The following is a 21,963-nucleotide window of genomic DNA, read 5'->3' as shown; positions in this document are numbered from 1 at the left end:
GAAAAGAGGTTATTTGGGTTTAGGTTACAGCGTTTGTGTATATAAACGTTGATCTTCCCAATCTAGGACACATTGTCCATAGAAGACTGAATGCAAGCATGTTTGTCAGAGGAGGCAGAGAACAGCTCATCTGTCATGGGTTTTAAAAGTTATTAATATCATTAAGACCAAAAGGTAGAGACCTATCTAAATATTAGGGAAAAAAGTCCTTATTATCAATTAACAAGGAAGACTGAAAACTCATTTTATATGGAAGACCAGAAAGCCTCCCCCTTTGAAAAGATTCAGTACAATGAATAGCAACAGTCTCATGAAATGCTTAAAGCCCCAAAGACTTCTATGCAGTTGAATAAAAAGTTACACTAAATTCTATCAAAATAACATCCTTTACGATATAGTTACTTACTGTTATTCTCTGCATATATCCTTATAACCGGCATCATCTCAAAAAGCACCTTGGGCTTAGATTCAGTCAGTCTCATGTTTCTTCTGTCCCAGCCAGCTCCTTCCAAATACAGCCCATGTACATAGACACCTTCCAAAGGAGGACTTGTGATATCATCCTTCATCCATTTAGTGACCTCACTGCACAGCACTACGCTGTCAAGAGCCCATCCTTTGTTAGCTCTTGTTATTTCCTGCCCAAAATAGATGAAAGTATAGAGGTTACATTTTCACATGTGCACAGAGACATTTTTTTCCCAGAATTTATTAGAAACATATTTGTATGGTCACAACTTACCTTCTTCAATACAAAAATTAAACTTTTTATGGTATCTATGTTTACAGCAGTTTGACTTTTCTCTAAGAACATACAATATCTTACGACCATACCAAGTAACACAACCAATCAAATGCCAATTGTAACTGGCTCTTGCGAATATGAAAAATTCACAGCTATCATGAGATGAGAAAACATTAACTGCTTGTGCTAAGTAAAACAGTTCCAATGACAAAAGCAAAATGTGTAGTTTGCTTCATATTTTCTAGAGTTGCCTTCCTTTTCCTGTGCCTATATTCTTAATTAACTGTATTCATAATAATAAAAGCTCATTCACCTATAAAGCTACACAAAGAGGCTGGAAAAAAACCAAACCAAAACCCCAAAAACAAAACAAAACAAAGAACAGATTTGAAGATAGAAATGCTTAAGATTCAACATATACTTCAAATTTAGTCAGTCAGTGCACTAGACAACACTCCTTTATCTTGCCCAGTTCCTTACTATCCCATGCCATTAAGTTATGCCAGACCCAAGTTTTATCCTGGTCTTGTAAATGTTTTCCAAGATCTTTGTTTGAAGTACTTGGAATTAATGTTTGTCCCCTGTCACAGTTAATTAGCTGTTTTAGAAGAGCAGAAGGTTTATAGTTCAATGACCATTCCGGCTTTGCATCATTCTCATTTCTATTTATTCCACGATATAGCAAAGCCCAGAAAGTCACTTTGGTTTTTTTGCTTGGGACATTAGGTTGTTATGTAATGCATTCTTTTCTTACGGAATTAGAAAAGTTCTGTAGATTTCAACTGTTTCAGATCCTGCTACTACACATTTTCCACAAGTTTGGGTCCAAAAGAAAATCCTAGTTTAGGACTGTTTACTCAGAAGAAATATTTTTTTATCCAATTCCAAGGCCTGCAATTTTAGCAGAGGGAGGTCACCAATTAGAACTTCAGTTTGACAGCCAAGCATTACACAACCCAGACCTCAGAGCAAGAGGGAAGACTTCTCTGCAAATCTTCATTTTCTCCTCCAAAAGTTAGTTTTTTCTGAAGTCCCATTGGATTTCCACCTGAGTATTCTTTCCCAATTTTACAGATTCCAGACAATTATTGTCTCCAATATGTCCCTTTATGCCGACCTACATAGATATTTATTGCATCCTTTTGAAGTAAAAAGTAGCTCACTTGTCAAAAGCAACTAGTGTGCTGAGCAACCAACACAATCACCAAGCGGACAGTGATACATACATTAATAAATACATCAAACTTTATACTTAGTACACATTAATAAAGGAAACTCCCACTTCATGAAGACAGGCTGAATCAGCTGCTGAACTGCAGAAGTGTAATTTAAGACTAATTTTGGCAAGCCTCCAGCCAGGTAAGTGCTGAACACAAACCAAAAAGGAGGAAAAAAAGAAAATAAATTTATGGGCTTAACACCTTTTCTTGGGGATATCTCAATGGTAACATGAGACATTATGAGACATTACTTCTCCAGTCTACTTTAACAATATTGTAAGGTAGCCCCTACATACGTGAGGCGTGGTCAAAGTAGGAAATATATTTTAATACATTAGTGGTTGATATCCTGAAAAAAGTATGTGCAGAGGAAGAACACTTCACTCGGGAAATGTTAGACAGTTACACATCTTCCCTGCTGATACAAAGGAGCCATGCGTGTAACTCAACCATTTTCTCACACAATATGTTTTTTAAAAGAAGTGTATCAAAGAATAAGCACAGTGAAACTTTAAACACAATTTACCTGCCTCATGGCAGTTAAAAATCCTTGAGGATTAAAAAACCCTGCCATCCAGAAGCAGTTTGGTCGTCTTTCAAAAATCCAACTGTAAAACTGGTGGTTTCTTTCTAGAAGCTCAGTAAACCAGAAACCAAGTGTACTGGAAGCCCAAGATGCCTAAAAATAGTAAACAGTGTGTTCATTTTTTAATTTCATTCAACAGTTTTAAAACATCATATTCATGTTAAGAAAAGGTAATTCCTCACAAGGCATTAAAAACCATAATATTAGCAAAGCATATTTAAAGCTAATTTTTCATATCTTAAGCTTAACCTAATAGATGAATGTTGCATCTCACTGAAACCTGAGGCAAATTCTTGCTCTGTTTGAATTCATGCCTACCATTCCATTTAGACAGGCTTAAAGATTTTTGTGATAACTGTCCATTTTATGGTGTTTTTGCAAAATTAGATAGCTGTGTAAAGCAGAAAAAATATTGTATGCATGTCTTTCTAAAGTCAAGTTCAATGTATCGAGAAAACAGGATTTCTGCCAAAACTATTCTGCTTTTTCTAAAAAAAACAAAACAAACAAAAACCCAAAAAAAACCAAACAAAAAAACCCACCAAAACCCCCCCAAACAAACAAAAAAAAAAGCAGCTAAGGAAAATTGAGCCGGACTATGTGAAGATTTATGATGATTTTTCTCTTTGAATAGTTGTATCATACTTGTGCTGTGAATCATCTGATTTGGTCTAGGTTTTGTACCATACAAACATCTTTTCAATAAAAACAAAACAAGCAAACACCAAAAAAACCCCTCCTCATCAGTTGCCATTAACAGCTCTACTTGTTCCTGAAAACAATTTCTACGTTGGAAGAAACGCTGGGAGAGCTTGGATTGTTTAGCCTGGAGAAGAGAAAGCTCAGAGGAGATATTATCAATGTTTATACCTTATGTGTTGAGAATGGAAGATGAAGCCAGATCCTTGTCAGTGACAGGAGAAGAGGCAATGGGCACAGACCAAATGTGGGAAATATAAGAGGTTTTTTGTTTGTTTGATGGTTGGTTGTTTTTTTACTGTGAGGGTGATCAAACACTAGACCACATTGCCCAGAGAGGTTGTGGACTCTTGATTCTGGAGAGTCCTAGAAACCTCCTCTAATTGACTGTGCTTTCAGAAGTGGAGTTAAACTAGAATATCTTCAGAGGTCCCTTCCAGCCTCTACTATTCTATGATTCTATAACTACAAGTCCTAATCTCAAAGAAAAGCAACAGTGTAGTCCACTAGTGTGGGTGCTATTTTTAAAAATCCATCATTACATTTTAAACTATTCTCCTCTCTCTAGCTCTTTATCCTGACAATATGCAACGGGCTGTTAAAATGGGAAATACCTGCATCTCCCACAATAATTTCTAATTTTGTAAATGAAAGAGGGCTTGCTTTGACTCCAGCAGTTGCATAGTGCTGATTAAAACTTGTGTTTGAAAACAGTATTTATTGTATGTCTAGCAGTTTAATATAGCTCTACAGAAATAATTTATTTTTCCTTACAAAGCAAGTGATGTAAACCTACTTTTTTCCAACTCGAAGGGATTCTTCCATCATACATGCAGTCTAAGGCATCCCTCAGATTTTCACTCATAACAATTGTCCCATCAATGGCAAGTTTTAGATCAGTCAGAGTACTTCTCACTAAGGAAATAACTCTCTGCATTTGTTCAATTTCCTGTCGCAAAAATATGTTCATAGGCTGAAAAGGTCCCATGTTCTTTAGTTTCTCTTTTACCTGTAGGTAGAAACCCAAAGATACTTCAAGAGAGGTAAAAACTAAATATGGCTTTATATCAAGGTTAGGCTTCAATACCATTTTAAGACATAATGCTTTTATTTAGGAAATTAAATGGTCAGTTTGGCATCTTCCTTGATTGGAAGCGTCCATGTATATAGCCATCAGTAAATGTTTTCTAACTGTAAGAAAACCCTCTCACCTTGAGAGTCATTCCATCTTCCACATAAACAGAAGGAAATTTTCTATTTCAGAAAAGAAATGGCTGAAAGGCAGTAGGTGTCCATTACAAATATAATTACATAGGCTATTACGTGTTAATATGGATCCTGAGATACTAACACTAGGTTTCAATCAATGAAGCCTATCACTTGACAAGCTTTTCAGCATCCACTTCGCTGCAGAAGAAAGCAACTTAAAAATATCTCCACGATATAAGCTGAATCCCAAAGTAATACATATGTTAAAGCTGTAGTACTTCTAGAGGCATGAATTCACTTGCAGCGTGACCTCAGCTCTCTACAGTGTCAACAATCTTAGTTAAAAGCTGATGATCCTACCTCCCCCATAGTGCAAATGACAAATTAAGCATTAAGTGGTTTAATATTTTGAAAGAGCTCTTATAAAAGCACTTCAGTGCACATTTAGTGACTTCATTGTAAATGTTAAGAGTCTGGTCAGACTTCTCCAAAAATGTTTTTGAAGTATTGCCTGTATGAATGAATTCAGACATGCTTTTAGAAAAATTAGTACCTTTACTTTTTTTAATCCACACAAAAAAAGATGAAACCTATGTTTTTAATGGAATTTCATTAACTCACTTCAAATGGTACATAATCAGCAGGAAGCTTTTCCAGCATATCATCAGCCAGTCTGGCTACAACTGCCTCTCGAGTTTCAACTCCTCCACCAGAGCTATCTTTAGGCTGAATACTGAGGATGGTGTCCAATACGTCTTTGGAAAGTTTACTTTGGTAAGTGATATCCGCATTGGGGTGCAAACCAAACACCTCTGGTGTGTCATAAGCAGGAAGACTCTACACAGTAAAACATAAAAAAAGCACAAGTAGAGATGGACTTATAAGGTAGTTAAAAAACTAACAACAACAAAACCAACAGAACCCAAAACCTTACATTGTGAAGTAAGAAGCTAGATCTCTTCAAACAGTCTTAGGGCAAACAACTTGCTGCGATGTATTTTTCATGTCACAGCCAAAATCACACCAACGTTAACAATAAACTCAGTTTTAACCTTTATATGCTATTTTAACATTCAATTTGTACCTTCATATATCTACACCTTATTTCTGTGAGGTTGTACCCAATTTTTGTTGTACTACATTCTTTGCCCTCTTTAATACTCTGTGTCTTCAGGTATGCCCCTCAAGCAAAATCAAATGAAAAAGAAAAGATTCCTGCATAACAATGATAACATTGATGACAATTAGTTGTCACTAATAGATATGCAGACCTTTAGAAAGCAATAAAGAATCTACGAATGAAAGATAAAATACAGGTACTTAGAAGAAAAGACAAAATTTAGGGACTCAGGAACTTATAAAAAACAAGTGAATTGGGTTGGGGTTTTGTGTGTTGAAAAGCTTTCATTTACTAACCTGTATGTACTGAAGGTATTGATCCACTGTAGTACATTTGGGTATGCTGTATCCTTTGTAGAAGCTGAATTCTTGACTGAATGTATTTTCACTGAACCAAATCTTTACAAAGATGTTCATGAGTCTTTTGTCATAGTCATCTGTCACACGGCCACCATACTGAATCTCACCTATCATGTAACAAATAGTACTCCAGGAGATCCCCTAAAACCAAGAAGAAAGTACTGACTTAAACTAATCCTCTTCTCACCTATTTACATCTTCCTTACTAAGAACCGCTAACATACCAAATCCTGCATGTCTGTCCCTTTGGGAAGGAAGTTATTTTCTTACTACTCTATTATGTACTTACTACTACTATAACGCTGCATTTTTAGAACACCTTCAAGGATTTCTCAAGATAGTTATTTGACAACTAATTCAAGAGGCTATTCCAGCATCTGGGCAAGAGGGATACAACTATATTCTAATCATGCTTTCAACTTCATTTAAAATGCCAGTTGCGAAGTGATCTGCCACAGACTTCTATATGACAATGATCATAGGGAAATAAGGAAGAAAGAGGAATACTTACATAGTCATTTAAAGCCACTTTCAATTTCTCCATGCTACCAAGATAGGTTGGAGGGGGCAAATCTTATTATTTTTAATCAAAATAGATTTAAACAAAAGAATGTTTTAAATGCAGTGGTCCATTTGTAACTATGTGACTTAATTAGCATTGAAAAGAAGGTCTGTACTTCTAAGATTCATATTTTTGAAGTTTTCAGAGGAGATGGCTGGAGGAATTTTAATTTATTTTTTTTAACGTATAGGTTAATATAGAAACTTAACATCCACAGGATTCTAAGCCTGCTGCTCTACGGACATGTATACTTGGAATGTTGAATATTTGTGGAAAGAAACAAAAGAAACATTTAAAACCAGGTTTGCGTTTCAGTTATTTGGAACCATGTATACACATTCCACTACTAGAAAGATCCATCACCCTAATCGACCTTCCCCTAATTACCTTCTTGGCATCCACGCCATCCAAGTGGTTTTGAATGAACTGCACAGTAGCATTGAAATCAGCTTGATTAAACTCATAGGGTATATTCCAACCCAGCGATCCAAACTTGCGTCTTTCTTGAACAGTGGAGTGTAGAAAGGCCACAGCATACAGCATTGGTTTCCATTGTACCATGTCACTGACATCTAGTAAATCCTGGCTGACACCTATTGATTGTAAGTGAGCTTTTTAAGAAACACAGTAGTAGTATTTTTCAAAACTACTTCAAATCAGTGCTAAAACATCACTCCTAGAGATATTCAGTTGGCTTTCTCGCTTCTCCCAAGAGTGAGTTATTGTCCTACAGAGTGTTCTGTGCTGGAGACAGTTTAAAGCATGTTATTGGAGAGGAAGTTTTTACAAGGGCATACAGCAATGGGACAACTGGTAATGGTTTTAAGCTGAAAAGTGATAGATTTAGATTGGCTGTTAGGAAGAAGTTCTTTACTGTGTGGGAGGCGAGACACTGAAGCAGGTTGCCCAGAGACGACGTGGATGCCCCATCCTTGCAAGTGTACAAGGCCAGGCTGAATGGGGCTTTGCTCAACTTTATCTAGTGGACGATGTCCCTGCCCATGGCAGGGGGGTTGGAACTAGATGAACTTTAAGGTCCCTTCCAACTCAAACCATTCTATGATTCTGTGATTAAGTTGCTCAACTTAAGACTAAAGACTAATGTAAAGAGCATTTAATAGCCAGAGATTAAAATGTCAATTTTCTGCCACAAAACTTCAAGCTGAGATATCAGAAGCCAATGTCTGAGAAAATAAAAAGCATTTCCTATTTTGCTGTCCAATTTGTTCTAGCATCAGAACTTCAGCACATCTTCTCTTCCTTTTAATTTTCACAGCTTCTGGCTCAAACCAAGGATGAGGTTTCCTGTCATTGTTACGATCATTTCCTCCTACTAGTTTACACCTATTATCAGTGGCTACAATCTAAGCACACAATAACACCAGAGTCCAAAAATGAGCACAGTTAAATTTTAAATCATTATCACTCTAGCACTCACCACTATATGTTCTCTTTAGTCCAGCTCTGAGCCCTTGTGGTGGTTCATTGGTAAACTTAATAGACATTTGAAGAAGGGTGATGGGAAACTGTTTGTGAATATCTGTTGTCATCCACAGTCGAAAGTTTTCATGGACAGTCTCTGTCTCTGTTACAGTGTCCATCAACTCATCCAAAAAGTCAAGACCAAGGTGGCAGTTTTGCAGAAGTGCCCAATCTCCCTAGTTTAAAACATCAGAATAAAAAGTTATCAACATTGTTTACAAACTGAAATCACTAAAATCACTCACTCATTATTTATGCTGTAGGTTAAGAGCAAAGCCAACGCATCTAAGCTGTAGCAAAATATATCATGTTTAAGTGCTTATCAGATCTGTTAAGGGAAGAAATCCTGCACAGTCAATTTCTCACCACTGGCTCACCAAATCAAAACCAAGGCCTTAATCATTTGATTTCCTGTACATTTCATGTAGAGAAGCCAGTAGTTATAGTAATGGGACACATGCAATTAACAAAGTATTTTCTCTCCAAAAGAAAGCTTGTGTGAGGTAAGCTATGGGCTGTTCCTTCTGGAGGCGTTGTTAGCTTGTTTGGTTTTATCATCTGAACAGGTGGTCCTTACTTGTCAGTCTAGTCTTCTCAAGTAGTCCCTACCTTTTCCATTTCAGTACATTTAAAACATATCTGGACATGATTATAGAGCTGATAAACAGATAAATCATGATTTATTTAAGGGAGCTCAGAAGTAGCTCCATAGAACAAGCTACTAAACCTTGTTCCTCAGAAGGGTTACAGGCTTGGAAAACAACTAAATATACATACTTAATTGATCTATTGCTATCAATCAATAAATATCAAACTTTCTGACATGAACTACCATACTTCATATATACATCTAACATATGTATTCATTAAGAGTGTATGTGAAACAGTGAGGAAAAGTAACTGCATTTCTCTTAACTAAACAAAAGGAGCTTTTATTTTTTTAATTAGTTTCTTCTCATGTGATCTGATGATTAGCTTTAGCTTTTAATGTGAAGTTGTCAAATGAGAATCTGGGGCAGAAGTCAAAGGAAAACTAGTTATACACACAGGGTAGAAGCTCATAACACAGGAGCACAAGAAGTTTGATCCATTCACATCAGCAGACATAGCAGTACTACCACCTGATGGGCAAAGCATGCTAAATTGTAACATTTCAGGTTTTCTTTCTCATAGAAAACATTTTATTTTTTCAATTTTCCCATGTTGGATGTCTAAAATGCCTATGCTACCAGACAGCCATCCCAATTCAAAATCCAGACTACAGCAATACAAACTATTTTTCTATACAGCCCTGTTTTTCTCAGGGTTATGTAATTATCAATAGTATAGTTGGAATTAATCTTCTTTATTTAACAAAACACATTTGTATTACAAAAACACAAAACTGGGAAAATGTTGTAAAATTTTTGGTGAAGAATATTTAATATTCGTGCAATCCAAACAATCATTCAACTATGGTCATCAGTCAACAACCTATATATAACAAAACCTCCATTTTATATGAGAAAAACACTGATGCCTGCACAGTATCAAAGCTTGTTATGGTCAATTAAATGACTCCAAAAAGACAGTTCTATTGCTTAGAACACTTATTTATACAAATAAATAAAGGCTCTCGCATCAGCATTACCTACCTACCAAACAACTTCATTTCATGACAAGATTTTCATTTCTAAGTGTTTAATACAGATACAAAAAACATACAGATTTTTGTCTCTTACATGAGCCATTGTCTGCTGTAGAAGCTTACGAGCATGGATTTCTTGACCCTGGCCCATGGAAACATAACGTGTCTCTGTCTTCAGTCTTTTTCCTAAAGCAATAATAGAGTCTGTAGGATCAGAGCCCATGGAAAGAAAGCATATGAGAGGAGTACGTGGATCTGACTCTTCCCATGTCTTCTCCAAGTCCAAGATGACTCCCTCTGCATATTTCTCCCCCATAGTGTCAATGATGTATTTTCTTGCCTGTATTAAAAGGGGTAAATTTAACCCATGATGTAATCATTTAATACTGTTTTCTTTACAGCTTAAATACAACCAATAAGTAAACTGAAGAGCAAAGGCTGCTATAAGTTTATATGAGAAACACAAGAATGCCACAAATTTATGTTAACATACCATATTGTCTTTGAAGGCATTATTTCTTACAGCCTTATAACACCAGTAAAAACTTCAAAAATAATTACTCTATTACATATATCTTCATGTATTGTTATATATAATACCTATAATTACAGTATAATAAACATAATAACCCTACTAAACCTTTAGAAAGTTTTTCATGATTTAAAGATGGTTTCTACAGTAGATAGCATAACTTGTAACCTTAAATTCTAGCTTTCCTTTCCAGATGCTAGAGGAATAAAGGAGGAAAGGATGGAAGACATCCTTCAGACGCGTTAGGTCTTTCCCACTTTTGTGCTTAAACAAACAACTAGTTAATATTGATGAAAATAACTGTCACTAAATAGAAGATCCAGAGGAACAGGTGAAGACCATCTCTGTTATTCCTTATTTATTTATTTTGAAAATTGTTATATTATTGATCTTTTTTACTAAGAAATAGAAAAGGCTGTTTCAAACAGTCTGAAACTATCTTGTATTCTTTCCCACTATGTTGCTTTTGTCTTAGAGCAATCTTCCCCTTAATACCTCTGGGTAACTTTTCAGAGACAAAAGATAATCAGCATTTAGTAAACATCAGTTTTCATAAAACCATCATAAGATGAAAGTGCATCTTCTCCCTATTAACAGAACTGAGGAACTCATTTTGCACAATCCATTTCAGATACATAGCACAATCTGAGAGAATCATTATACAGCACCATTTACCCCTCTATTGATTGCAGTTATACCAATAACTGCTGAGACACTCTCTGAATTTGGTCACAATGCCTAACGGTTTGCATGCACAAAATTGATACCACACTTTAATGATGCATTTTGACTTCATTAAATTGCCAACCATTGCTCTGAAATTGTCAGCAATTGCATAATTTTTATTCTTTTGCACTGGAGAAGTATACATAGATTAAAAATAGGTTCCTAGAAGTTGATTTTTCTTAAGAACAGGTCTAACCATTTAATAAACTTTATTTTTATATTTCTCTGCTTTCTAAATAGATGGGTTTATTTTAAAAAAATTAAACAGATGTTAATGCAGACTTTTTTTTTTATTTTTTCCATGCAAGAAAGAGTTCCTCAATTAAATCATTGTCATGTTATGTTTTCAGTCAGCAAACTGAGTTCATCAAAAGATTTTACTTCTGCCTAACATGAGGATACTTCTACAATTCCACTGAGTAATATCAGCAAGGACAGTCAAAAATACCTTCTGCACTGATAAAGCAGAACTGGATAAACACATACATTTCCAGATGAAATCCTACCTCCATAGTAAAAACATCAGCTACCATTCACTCAGTATGTTGGAATTATTTTGCTACCACTGCCCTTGTAACAAAGGCATAAATTGTCTGAAAAGAATTTCAGAAAACATAATGTAAAGGTCCATTACAAAAACGAGTTTAGCATTAAATAAAGAAATACTGAACTGCAATCATGTAACTATTATTCTAATCACACCTAAATATACTATGTTGGCTATATAAATGTACCTGAGCTATAGTCCTGTCAGGACACCAAGATCTGATAAGAAGAAGGTGTCTGAAGCAGTCCAGGGATTGACCATAGCCACTAGGAACCTGTTCTTCTTCAGGATTATCACTATCAAACCAGATTTTCCACTGTTTCTCTGCTCTGGAAATCTGCAGTTATACCATCAGAGTAAATGACACTAAACAAACAAGTCACATTTCAACTGCAACAAAGTCACAAACTTCTAGTGAGGGTCAGAGACACATAATCCACACACAGTCATTTGTTTATCAATGTTAATACACAGATTTCGTACAGCTACTAAAAAAGAAAGGACAAGCTTTCAGATTTTAAGTACAAAATTGTAGAATGCAACAATGCCCTTAAGTATTCATATTCTGAAAAAATGAGCTACCAGTCTGTGTTTTCAATTAATGATAGATATAATGGCCTAGCAAGGTCAGAACACAGATAGCTAGGCTCAGACATAGCTTTGAAAACCGGAGGTACATATCTTCTCCCCACATGACTGTATAGAATGTGCTCTTCACATATGCCAAATGCTGTTTGCTTACTCCATTAGCTATCATACACCTAGTGTCCATTAAGACTATTCATAGAAGTGTTGAATTTAGTAAGCATCCCTTCCCTCTTACTCCATGTAGCCAGAGAAATATTGGAACTAGCATCATAAAACATAGTGTAAAAAAGTACAAGAGTAATGCAAGTCTAACAACCAGAATACAATTCAAACTGCATTATTTAAATTGGATAATAGCAAGTTGTATCCCAATACAAAAGTAGTACAATTATATAGGGTGTGAAACATGCTACTTTCTTCCTAATTTCCTGGGAGTGGGGGTTTATGTCCTTTTATTAAAACAGGTGGCTAGAGAGTTGGGGCCACAACAGCTTCATTCTGTTTTATAAAATAAACCAGTTTCCCACCACATGCTTTGATCAATACCAGATGATCACTGTCAAACAACAGGTTCATTTTAAAAATCTCTTACTTACTTGATCAAGGATACCTGAAAATTGTTTAAGCTTACTGAGCTCCACCAAGTTCAGCCAAGTCATATCCAGAATCCATTTAGCTGGCTTAGGAGGACAAGCTTTAAGGTCTAGGGAAGCACCACCTGCAAGAAATTAGGATTTAGTTATAACTAGAACTATTAGAGACACCCAAAAGACAAAAAAAAAAAAAAGAAAAGAAAAAACAAAAAAACCCCAACCCCAAAACCTACTTGGAAAATGTAAACTAGATTGTGCAAGACTAGTGCTTATGACTAAGTCTTCCCAGTTTGGAGAAAGACTACCTAATAACTAAGGACAGTCGTGAAGACATTCCTGAGTTAGGTAACAAGCAAAATTTATTTTCAAATCTTTTTTTTCAACTTACTTTAAAACATTATTTTTTTAAATGCATAACAGCTTCCCATAACAAGTTAAACCTATTTTTTACTGTAAAAGAATAAGCTTGAGTTTACAGAGAAAAAACTGAAGCAGCTTAATTTCAGTGGGGTTTTTGTTGTAGATAATGCAATAACTTTGCCTACATGTACATTTGCCTTCCTCGGTATTCAACTGAAGTTAAAAGAAAGCAAACGCAAAATAAAAAGAAAACACAAGCTAAAAAAATCCATATTTTTAATCATGAGGTTACAGGGGTTTTCTACCTTGTAAAGTCATGCCACCTTTCATGAAGCAGAGTTTGTAGTTTGGTTAGTTTATATTAATATTTGTTTTTATGATCTACCTTAAACTTAATCTTTGTTAACCCGTTTCTCTTTTGAGGATTTACTATTTCTTTGTGCATTGTGCCTGAAAAAGCTTGTTTGGAAAAGATATTCTGAAGATTCAACATGGAAAAATTAACAGTTATGATCCATAAATAAATGTTGCCTGCAAAATTAAGTATCCTGGAAAGATAATACAAAATGAATCCAAGCTTTCAAGTGAAGATACACAGTGCTTGCATGCAATTAAGACTGAAGGCATGAACTTGTCACATTCAGCTAAAAGCCTGACATTCTTTTGAACTGTTAGCATCACTTTCTGTTCCTATTTGCTTGCTTGCCTCCTGAAGTTACCAAATTAACTGAAAAATGTTTAGTATAATAATTTTTCTAATTTGAACAAATAGCTAGTAGTATTTGAGCAGTAATCATAAACATCAACTGAAAGGATACTTAACAGTTTTCCTTTAAAATTCTCACAATTCTCAAAGCTATATTTATCAATATCCAGTGTGCTGCTATAAATTAGAACTGCCATACAATGTTGTCTGTCACCAGAACAGAATGATAAGTATGTATTCTTTCAATTGACTGGCTTTTCATGTGCAAAAGCAAACAGCAGGTTGTCTAGGAGATACAACTACAGCTACAATAATATATGTGCCCTGCTTAAAATTGTTCTGTAATTCCAACCTTTAATAAGTGTCAGAAATTCTTCATGCTTCACTCTGTTTCTTTGTATATCAATCTTCAATGTAAGTAATAATGTGAAAAGAAACTTGTGCTCTTCATAGAGTCCTCGGGCAGCATATTTGAATACTTCATATGTCATATGTTCAATAATATTAGTAATCCTCTTGCTAGTTATAGGGCTTTTGCTAGACCTGTTGGAAGAAAGGTCTGCAGTTGAAACACCAGTTTGAATAGGCTTTATTGAAGGGAATACCACGTAAAAGACCAAAAGCCATAGTTCAGAACTTTCAAAACATGAAAAAATAATTGATCACAAACACAGAATAGCAGACAGCAATCTAGCAACAACTTTCAGATTAAAGAAGCAACAAAAAATTCCTTTCTAATCAAGCCTTTCTGCATAGCTGTAAATCAACACAGTATAATGGTTTTTAATCACCCATTGCCTAATTTTTAAAGACTGTAGGTACATTTCAAAGTTCTTTGCCTTGGTAACTAACAGACAAAGGCTTATGAGTATTTAAACTGACAATTCTTGTCAAGTCTGTAACAGGCAACACTGTCTTACATTAGTTACAACAAATATTTACTGTACTACAACCACCTCCAGGACTGGATAAATACAAATGATATTTATTGTTATCTAAATTACCTGGCTAGGGAGAGATCAAAAAGCCCCAAAAACTGTCGAAGCGAAGTCTGATACATCACATTGACCATGCTCATCTCAGTAATAAGGAAGTATAAGATGCTACCTCGAGTTGCAACTGAAGGACAGGAAACAAGACTGTGTTTAAAGTAGAAATGCAAAGCAGGAAACTTTAACTCTCTACAACAATAGTGAGTTTAACACTAATGCTAACTGAAGATGCTTGAGTTGCCTCCATTGTTTACTAACCACAAAAATAATTAAAACCTTCATTTGATCCTTATTTATACATCAGGGGGAAAAAAATCTTTTCTGTAATTAATGCATACTATGTAAAGTTCCATTTGCAAATATGAGCATATTTGGAGATCATCTGGATAGTATACTGCAATATTTAGATCATCAGTAGAACATATAAAAAGTAAGATGATTTTTCTTTTTAAAAACAAAGATATTGTTTGAGTATCCAAATTTTACAGATTTGACAGGAGTCATATAAAAGCCAAATTAACTCTATTGATTTAACTCGCCCAGCACTGATTCAACTTACTTTCAGCAGTCATTTAGTTTTAAATACAAAGGTTTTACAAAATCTACGATGATTCTGGTACACTAACTACCATTTTACACATTTTCTAAAATGCAGGTATAACAATTCCAGAGAGCTTTTTTTCATTTCCACTTTGTTCATGTCTTCACCTGTCAAGTTAAAAGCCAAAAGACTGATGAAATGGTGCTGAGCATAACAACTTAGGGATCTATAATACAAGATAAACAAAGGATTCAGCCAAACAGATACAAAAAGCATTTAGAATTATAATGGGCCCCAAAAAGAATGTCAACATGTTGAACTAAAACACAGTTACCTAAATACCCTCATAACTGGTCTCATTGACAGCCCATAAAAAGCATCAACATTTTGTGAGCTAAGGAAGAACAACCAAGACCTCCCAAGTTCCTTGCCCACTAGACTAGATGGAGTGGTACACTTGTATATAGAGCAATGGGAAGTCCAGGGAGAGAATACATCGTTCCATTTCAGAAATTCCACATGAAGCATAACATTGACTATTTTCTCCACCATAACTCAGTATGACATTTCCTAGATACATTTTACTTACAGGAAAACACAGATCCTTTCCACCCATTATGGTCTTCCTGATCTCATCCTACCATTTCTCCTACTCTAAGTATTACTGTTTTAACCATACACTCACTTGTCTTTCATCACTACCTTCACTCACCAGGTCTATACTCTTCACGGGCTGAGTTGATCTGTACTTCAGTTTCAGCAGAAGTTTGTAGTTTCTGTGTTACCTCCTCAGCAGTCTTCTTAGTGTTATTCAATACAATTATTAAACTCTCATCATCTACCAGAGAAGTTTTAGTGCTTGTAAGTCGGAACAAAAGGTTATCTTCTAGGTCTTTAATCCTTCTTTTGTTCATAGTCACAACTTCAATAAGATCTGTTCTTTCTTTCTCTAATTCCTGTTGAAAAGCATGGTAATATTTAGAAAACAGAAGAAAATAAAAAATAAAAACAAAATGAAACAAGCAATTTCATTTTAAAAGTACTGATCCTACTAAAACAGTGTAGGTCAAGAGAAACTGTACTAATTCAGGGAAAGAAGTCCAGTGATATTTCTGACAGCAGGTCTGTTGCCAGGTTTCTGAACCTGCCACAAGTATGCATTAATAAATCATTTCAACAAATACAATGGAGCATGCTCATATCATGCCTTAATAGAATTAGAAAATCAAAATAGTAATTGTTCTTCTTTTTCTGTTTCAGACAAAGGGAAGTTCAGACACCTTTCCAGGCATAGGATTTTATTTCACTCCATCTAATGATATCCTCATTTATGCCCTGTTTTCCAATCACCATGCTGAAAATACAGTTGTAGTAATGATGAGCATCCTTAGTCAACAAAACAAACATCAAATATTTCAAGAAAAGCATCTAAAAATACTCCTCCATCAAACAGGGATAACTTCAGTCTCTCACTAAAATGCTTCATTGATTAAGAAAAGAAAGCATGTAGAACTCAAGCTGAGTTGCATCACTAGAAGTATTTAGTCGATTACATTTAGTAATACAAGCTGGGTGGTTTATATACCCTCTTTGTTTTCCAGTGGTCATATATAAAAGATGGATACGTGTTGATTAACAGCTTTAGATTAACAGAGAATAAAAACCAAAACCCTGTTTAAAATGTCTAGAAAAATATGTTCTTCATAGATGAAAGGCCTTTTAGTTCATTTGCAAACTACTTTTAAAATTAAACTTTAAAAAGTTATTATGAATGAATCCCTCAGAGATAAAAATACTCCACTGAAACAATACAAAATGTTTCAATATAGTGAAGTAAAAAAGGGAGAGGATGGGCTGAGTGTCTTTCATAAGATAAGGATAATATGAATCTTATGAATCAACAAGTGAGCCAGTTGGTAGAAATATTAGCTATGTTTTCAGAAGTACTCCTTCACTGTTCACAAAGGTCTGGTGGATAGTTTAAACAACCACTCCAAAGCTGGAAGCTGTGTGTTCACTTCACCTTTGCCAAGGCCACTTTATAACTGCAGACAGGCTGATACTATTCCAAAAGAACCAGGACAACGCTAAGGAATACATGGTCCCTCATAGAGCAGTAGATACAATATGAACCCAAGACCTTAGCAAGCCTTAAGGAAAGGTTTTACCCCCCCATTTGAGTAGACTTCGTTTATATAGGTTTGCAACACTGTTACGCCTTTTTAGATTTTTGTTTAATTGTTTTCCCACATTCTAAACTTGTGGCCTTCTTGTTCTTACATTCTGCTAACATTCCCAAGTATTTCAAGCATTTAGCTCTTGTAAAGAAAGTCCTTTTATCTTAAAAAGGAAATTAAAAAAAACCCCACAAAAATCATCTTTATCTTGCTATCAGGTTTAGGTTCTTTCCTTGTCACTGTGCAAAAGGCATAATGAAAGATCATAATCAGGTAGAAAAGATTTATTGGGACTTCACAGAATACGGTAAATGTCACATAACTTAGAAGATGTTCATATAGATTCCAAAGATTCTGAAAAAAACTGATGAAGAATACAAGAAAACTACCATTAACATCATTTCAATCAACTGGTGCCTAGTGGAACTAAAGAAAACCAGGTAGCAATTATGAAGCAAGACAAGCATTATGTAAGTTTGATGAAGCAGAAACAATTTTTAGAAGTACAGCATTAAAATAATGTTAGCATCCAATTAAATATAATTATCATACTAAGAAATCATTCTGAGCCAAACTAAGTTTCATGTTTTTCTGGGTGCAATTAAAGAGGTTAAACATATTTTAGAGTGCAACACATTTTAAAAACAGAAAGCTGAGTTTTCCTCACAAGAAGAGCCTGAGAAACAAGTTGGAACTCAAGCAAGTGAAGTATCCTTAGACAAAAGCCTAAGTGAAAAATCTATCTATTAAGCTTTTAAAATACTTTTTGCAGATCAGGAAGGGTACACAAAAGTTTTCTGCATGTCTTCAAAAATTTCCAGTCATAACATCAAGGATGCAAAAAAACTAAGGCAAGTTACCATATGCATAAATTCAAGAAACTGGCACCAAAGAGGCTATTTTGAATCCAGCTTTATGGAATTGTTTTCACAACCTGAAGTCATTTTACAGGCTGTACCAAAGAATGTTAGAACTTGTTAATATTCATAAAATATAAAAGCTGCCACATAGCTTATATCATTATGTCACAAAATGATTCGCAAGTGCAAGAATTTGCACCAACTGTTCCTCACAAAACTTGAGTCTTTTTACACCAAAAATCTTGAAATATGAATTTGAAAATTCAAAAAGCCATAAATAGTTCTTGTATATTGTAACTCTACTACTAATCTGGCTATATTTCTATGACAACAAATAAGCAAGTTTTTTGTCAAATTTTTTAACAGCCAATGTATCAAAACAACCATATCATTAAACCAGTCTAAGTTATACTACATTTGGACAACAACCATATCATTAAATCAGTCTAAGTTATACTACATTTGGACATATATCAAGTCTCTCAGATCCAACTATTCCAAGAAACAGAGCAGAATTATTTTTATGCAGATACACCAGCTACCCTTCACCTTCTTATACTTGGCTCACATCTCACAAATTGCTTTAAGTTTCTGGTGGAAAAGAAGAAATCAGTACCAGTATTCTCATCAGTAATCAATCAATTCTTTGAAATGTATGCTGCACAGATTCTACCAATAGTCATTCCATACAACACAGAAATGGAAAGTCAGACTTTGCAGAATCTTTAAATGATGTGCTATAAACCCTCCCTTTTTTCACTGTATGTCTAAATCTCATTTGAAGTGCAGAACCATACTAGAGATAGTGGAATGGCAAGGATATAAATGTATATACAAACCTGACTACAGATAAATAATCTTTTCTCTTTTGGGGGCAGAAATTCCACACATATATTCTAACACTGGATATCACCAAGCAGTCATACTGCTCAAATCATTTGGCAAACTGTCTCACAGTTAGGTAATTCCACCTCCTCACTAGCAAAGGCTACAAGCAGGTAGCAAGAATCCAGACACTTAGGAGGGAAATCCCCATAATCCCAAAAGTTCATAATTAGATATCATAGGAAAAAATGTTTTGGAATGGTGGGGTATTTCTGAATGGACTCTTTAGCAAATCTTGTGCAAAAACAGAGGATAAACAAACCAAAAAGTCTACCAATCCTTCTGCCTGTCAAGTGGTCCACTTGTCATTTATCTGAAAGAACTGTCCCCAGATGGTCACAAAGCAAGTGGTAGTGAGTACACCACTCTGAGAAGCCGGTTCAGAGAGCACAGTATGTCCACACATTAGACATTCCCAGTTAGTGTCAAAGATACCATAAAAGTAGTAGAATCATTTTAGTTTGGAAGGCACCTCTAGAAATGAACTAGTCCGACTCCCAGCTCAAAGCAGGTTTAAACAGGTCAGTTGCTCAGGGCCATTTCCAGTTGAGTCTTGAACGCCTCCAAGAATGGAGATTCCACAACGCCCCTGGGTAATCTGTTACTATTTTTGACCACTCACAATGTAATTATTTTTTCCCTAATATCTAATCAGGATTTCCCATGTTCTATCCTGCATCCATAGCTTCTCAGTTTATTGCTCTGCACCTCTGAGAAAAATTAAGCTCCTATCTTTCTGTGTCCTCCAAGCAAGCATACAGCAACTGCAATGACTGGAGGAATCTGCTGATAAAATTACCATCACCTTTCAGGAATGTACTGTATTGCAGGACCCAGACGTGAAGTCTGGCATAAGACTTTGTGAATATACACATCACAGTGTGTTTCAGAGAGACAGTGATGATTCCATTACACAGTGGATTGGCAAGCTGTCACTGGTTGAAGCAAGGCTGATGGTGCAATGAACCTGCTTGATAGAACATAAGCCTTCATAGAATGAGTATGATTTCTCTCATGAGATCCATGGGCTGATCAGGAATGAAATGCAACTACTTAACATTGACAAGATGACTGGGGCCATTAAGGAGGAATGTCTTACATTGGGGGGAGGTGGGGGAGGGGGACAGGAGGACCTCAACAGATGCCAAAATAAGGGAGCACATGCATCTCTAGTGAAGGTAAACTGAAATATTGCCAAAATCTTAGTAAATACACAGTTTAGATGCATAGTGCCTCATTTGGCTTCAACATTGCCTGACCTCATAGTTACACAGATTAGGTGTGCAATAGTTCAAGATACCAGCCAGCCTCCCTCCAGAACTGCTAGTGGCATGTTTATTGGGACTGGCATCCTGAACTTGGACTTCCTCAACTAATACATCTGCAATGTCAAAATAGGTAATTAGTCCTCTTCCCCTTGAAGCAAGAAATTAACACAGTCTGAATCCTTTGCACCAGGTTACGTTGCCATGAGCTCCACAGTGTGAAAACAGAAGAACATCAGTTTTTATTCCAGGTCCTTTTCCTTTTCAAATGCCATTCTCATGAGGTTGTAAGGCAGGAAAAATAAGGTGAGTATGGTACAGTTGCAACAATAAGGACAAATAGAAAATTCCACATGAATGAGTCAATTTCTTCTGTGCCAGCTTTTAAACCATCATAAATAGGTTATAATAAGAATAATCACAATAAAGAGAGACAGAAAGTTAAGCTGCAATATGGGAATAGAAAGCAATAAATTAAAATCAAAGTAAAACCTTCTACAGGTAAAGATAAGATGTATAGCCAGGAAAAAGATAACAATTCTTTTACCTGTTTCTCTGTGAGAATGACTCTGCCTAAGAGTTGATTTTCAAGACCCTTCATGGTCACAGTAAAGTCAATGATGGAGGTTCGAGCACTAATTTCAGGAGAGTAACCTGGATTTGGCAGTTTTGTAGTAATGTAAAGCCTGAAACCATCCATAACATCTACTTCCTTATCACCAACCTTCACCTTCAGAAAAGTATTAAAAAGAAGTCTTGAGAGATCAAAAAACAGTACACACTCTTTCAGATACTGTATGTAGAAACAAAAATCATATTTTTCTGTTCCAAGGTGTAAATATCCAGTCTGATACAAAGAATTCATTGAGAATACCCATGGAACACTTTAAATAACTCACAAGTTATTTCAATTTTTAAAAATTGTCATAAGCAATGAGATAAGGAACTCTATAGGTTAACTATTTGTGATCTTAAGCTCTACTTCTTTTTGGTATTAGCATTACTCAAATTTAAATACACAACTAATCTTTTATAGTCATATACTTATTAGGAGCTACTTTGTTGAGGGCAAGGTGGGGAATGTTTCCACTTGTTGGCTTACTTGTTTTATTTTTACCTTGCTGGCTGAACCTGTTTTAATGAAGTTTCTTTCCAAAACATTATCAAGTGCTGGGTCAAGTTCTTCTCCAACATCTTCTATTAAAAGAGGTCTTCCCAAATAAAGGCTGTCTTCTAAATGATTTCTAAAGTACTTGTGATTCAAAGAAGTGATCTAAAAATACAATCATGGATTAATATATTATGTTATGCCCAGTTATCAAGCTTTTTGTTGGTTTTATATTTATAAATTATTTCATTTTATTTAAATTACTGACAAAAATAATGATCCTATGGTTAGACTAGGATTAAGGCAAAGATTGTGACCACAAGAAAAAGCAGCATTGGTGTACCATATTCTCAGATCTAATTGAACGCAAACTTACTTTTTTTTAACTACAAAAGTAGAAGCACAACAGCACTGAGAACTTGAAGTTTTGATATTCTATGAGTGCAACTAGACCAGAAATTCACAGGAACCTTT

General features: G+C 35.3%; 1 protein-coding gene across 1 annotated transcript in view; it reads right to left on the bottom strand.

Moving 5' to 3' along the window:
- The window catches only part of DNAH5 (dynein axonemal heavy chain 5), a 120,167-nt gene that overhangs the window by 1,430 nt on the left and 96,774 nt on the right, over window positions 1-21,963 (bottom strand). Inside the window, 15 exon segments of the mRNA XM_027813011.2 lie at window positions 407-638; window positions 2,492-2,644; window positions 4,047-4,259; window positions 5,081-5,296; window positions 5,876-6,079; window positions 6,888-7,093; window positions 7,939-8,158; window positions 9,704-9,949; window positions 11,602-11,751; window positions 12,599-12,720; window positions 14,014-14,204; window positions 14,666-14,780; window positions 15,907-16,150; window positions 20,929-21,111; window positions 21,499-21,654. Coding sequence (XP_027668812.2) covers window positions 407-638; window positions 2,492-2,644; window positions 4,047-4,259; window positions 5,081-5,296; window positions 5,876-6,079; window positions 6,888-7,093; window positions 7,939-8,158; window positions 9,704-9,949; window positions 11,602-11,751; window positions 12,599-12,720; window positions 14,014-14,204; window positions 14,666-14,780; window positions 15,907-16,150; window positions 20,929-21,111; window positions 21,499-21,654 — 2,851 coding nt within the window.

This window comes from Falco cherrug, chromosome 3, assembly GCF_023634085.1.
Source record: "Falco cherrug isolate bFalChe1 chromosome 3, bFalChe1.pri, whole genome shotgun sequence".
Classification (NCBI taxonomy): domain Eukaryota; kingdom Metazoa; phylum Chordata; class Aves; order Falconiformes; family Falconidae; genus Falco; species Falco cherrug.
The sequence above is the reverse complement of the archived record's forward strand: the minus strand, read 5'-3'. Positions and strand labels throughout refer to the sequence as shown.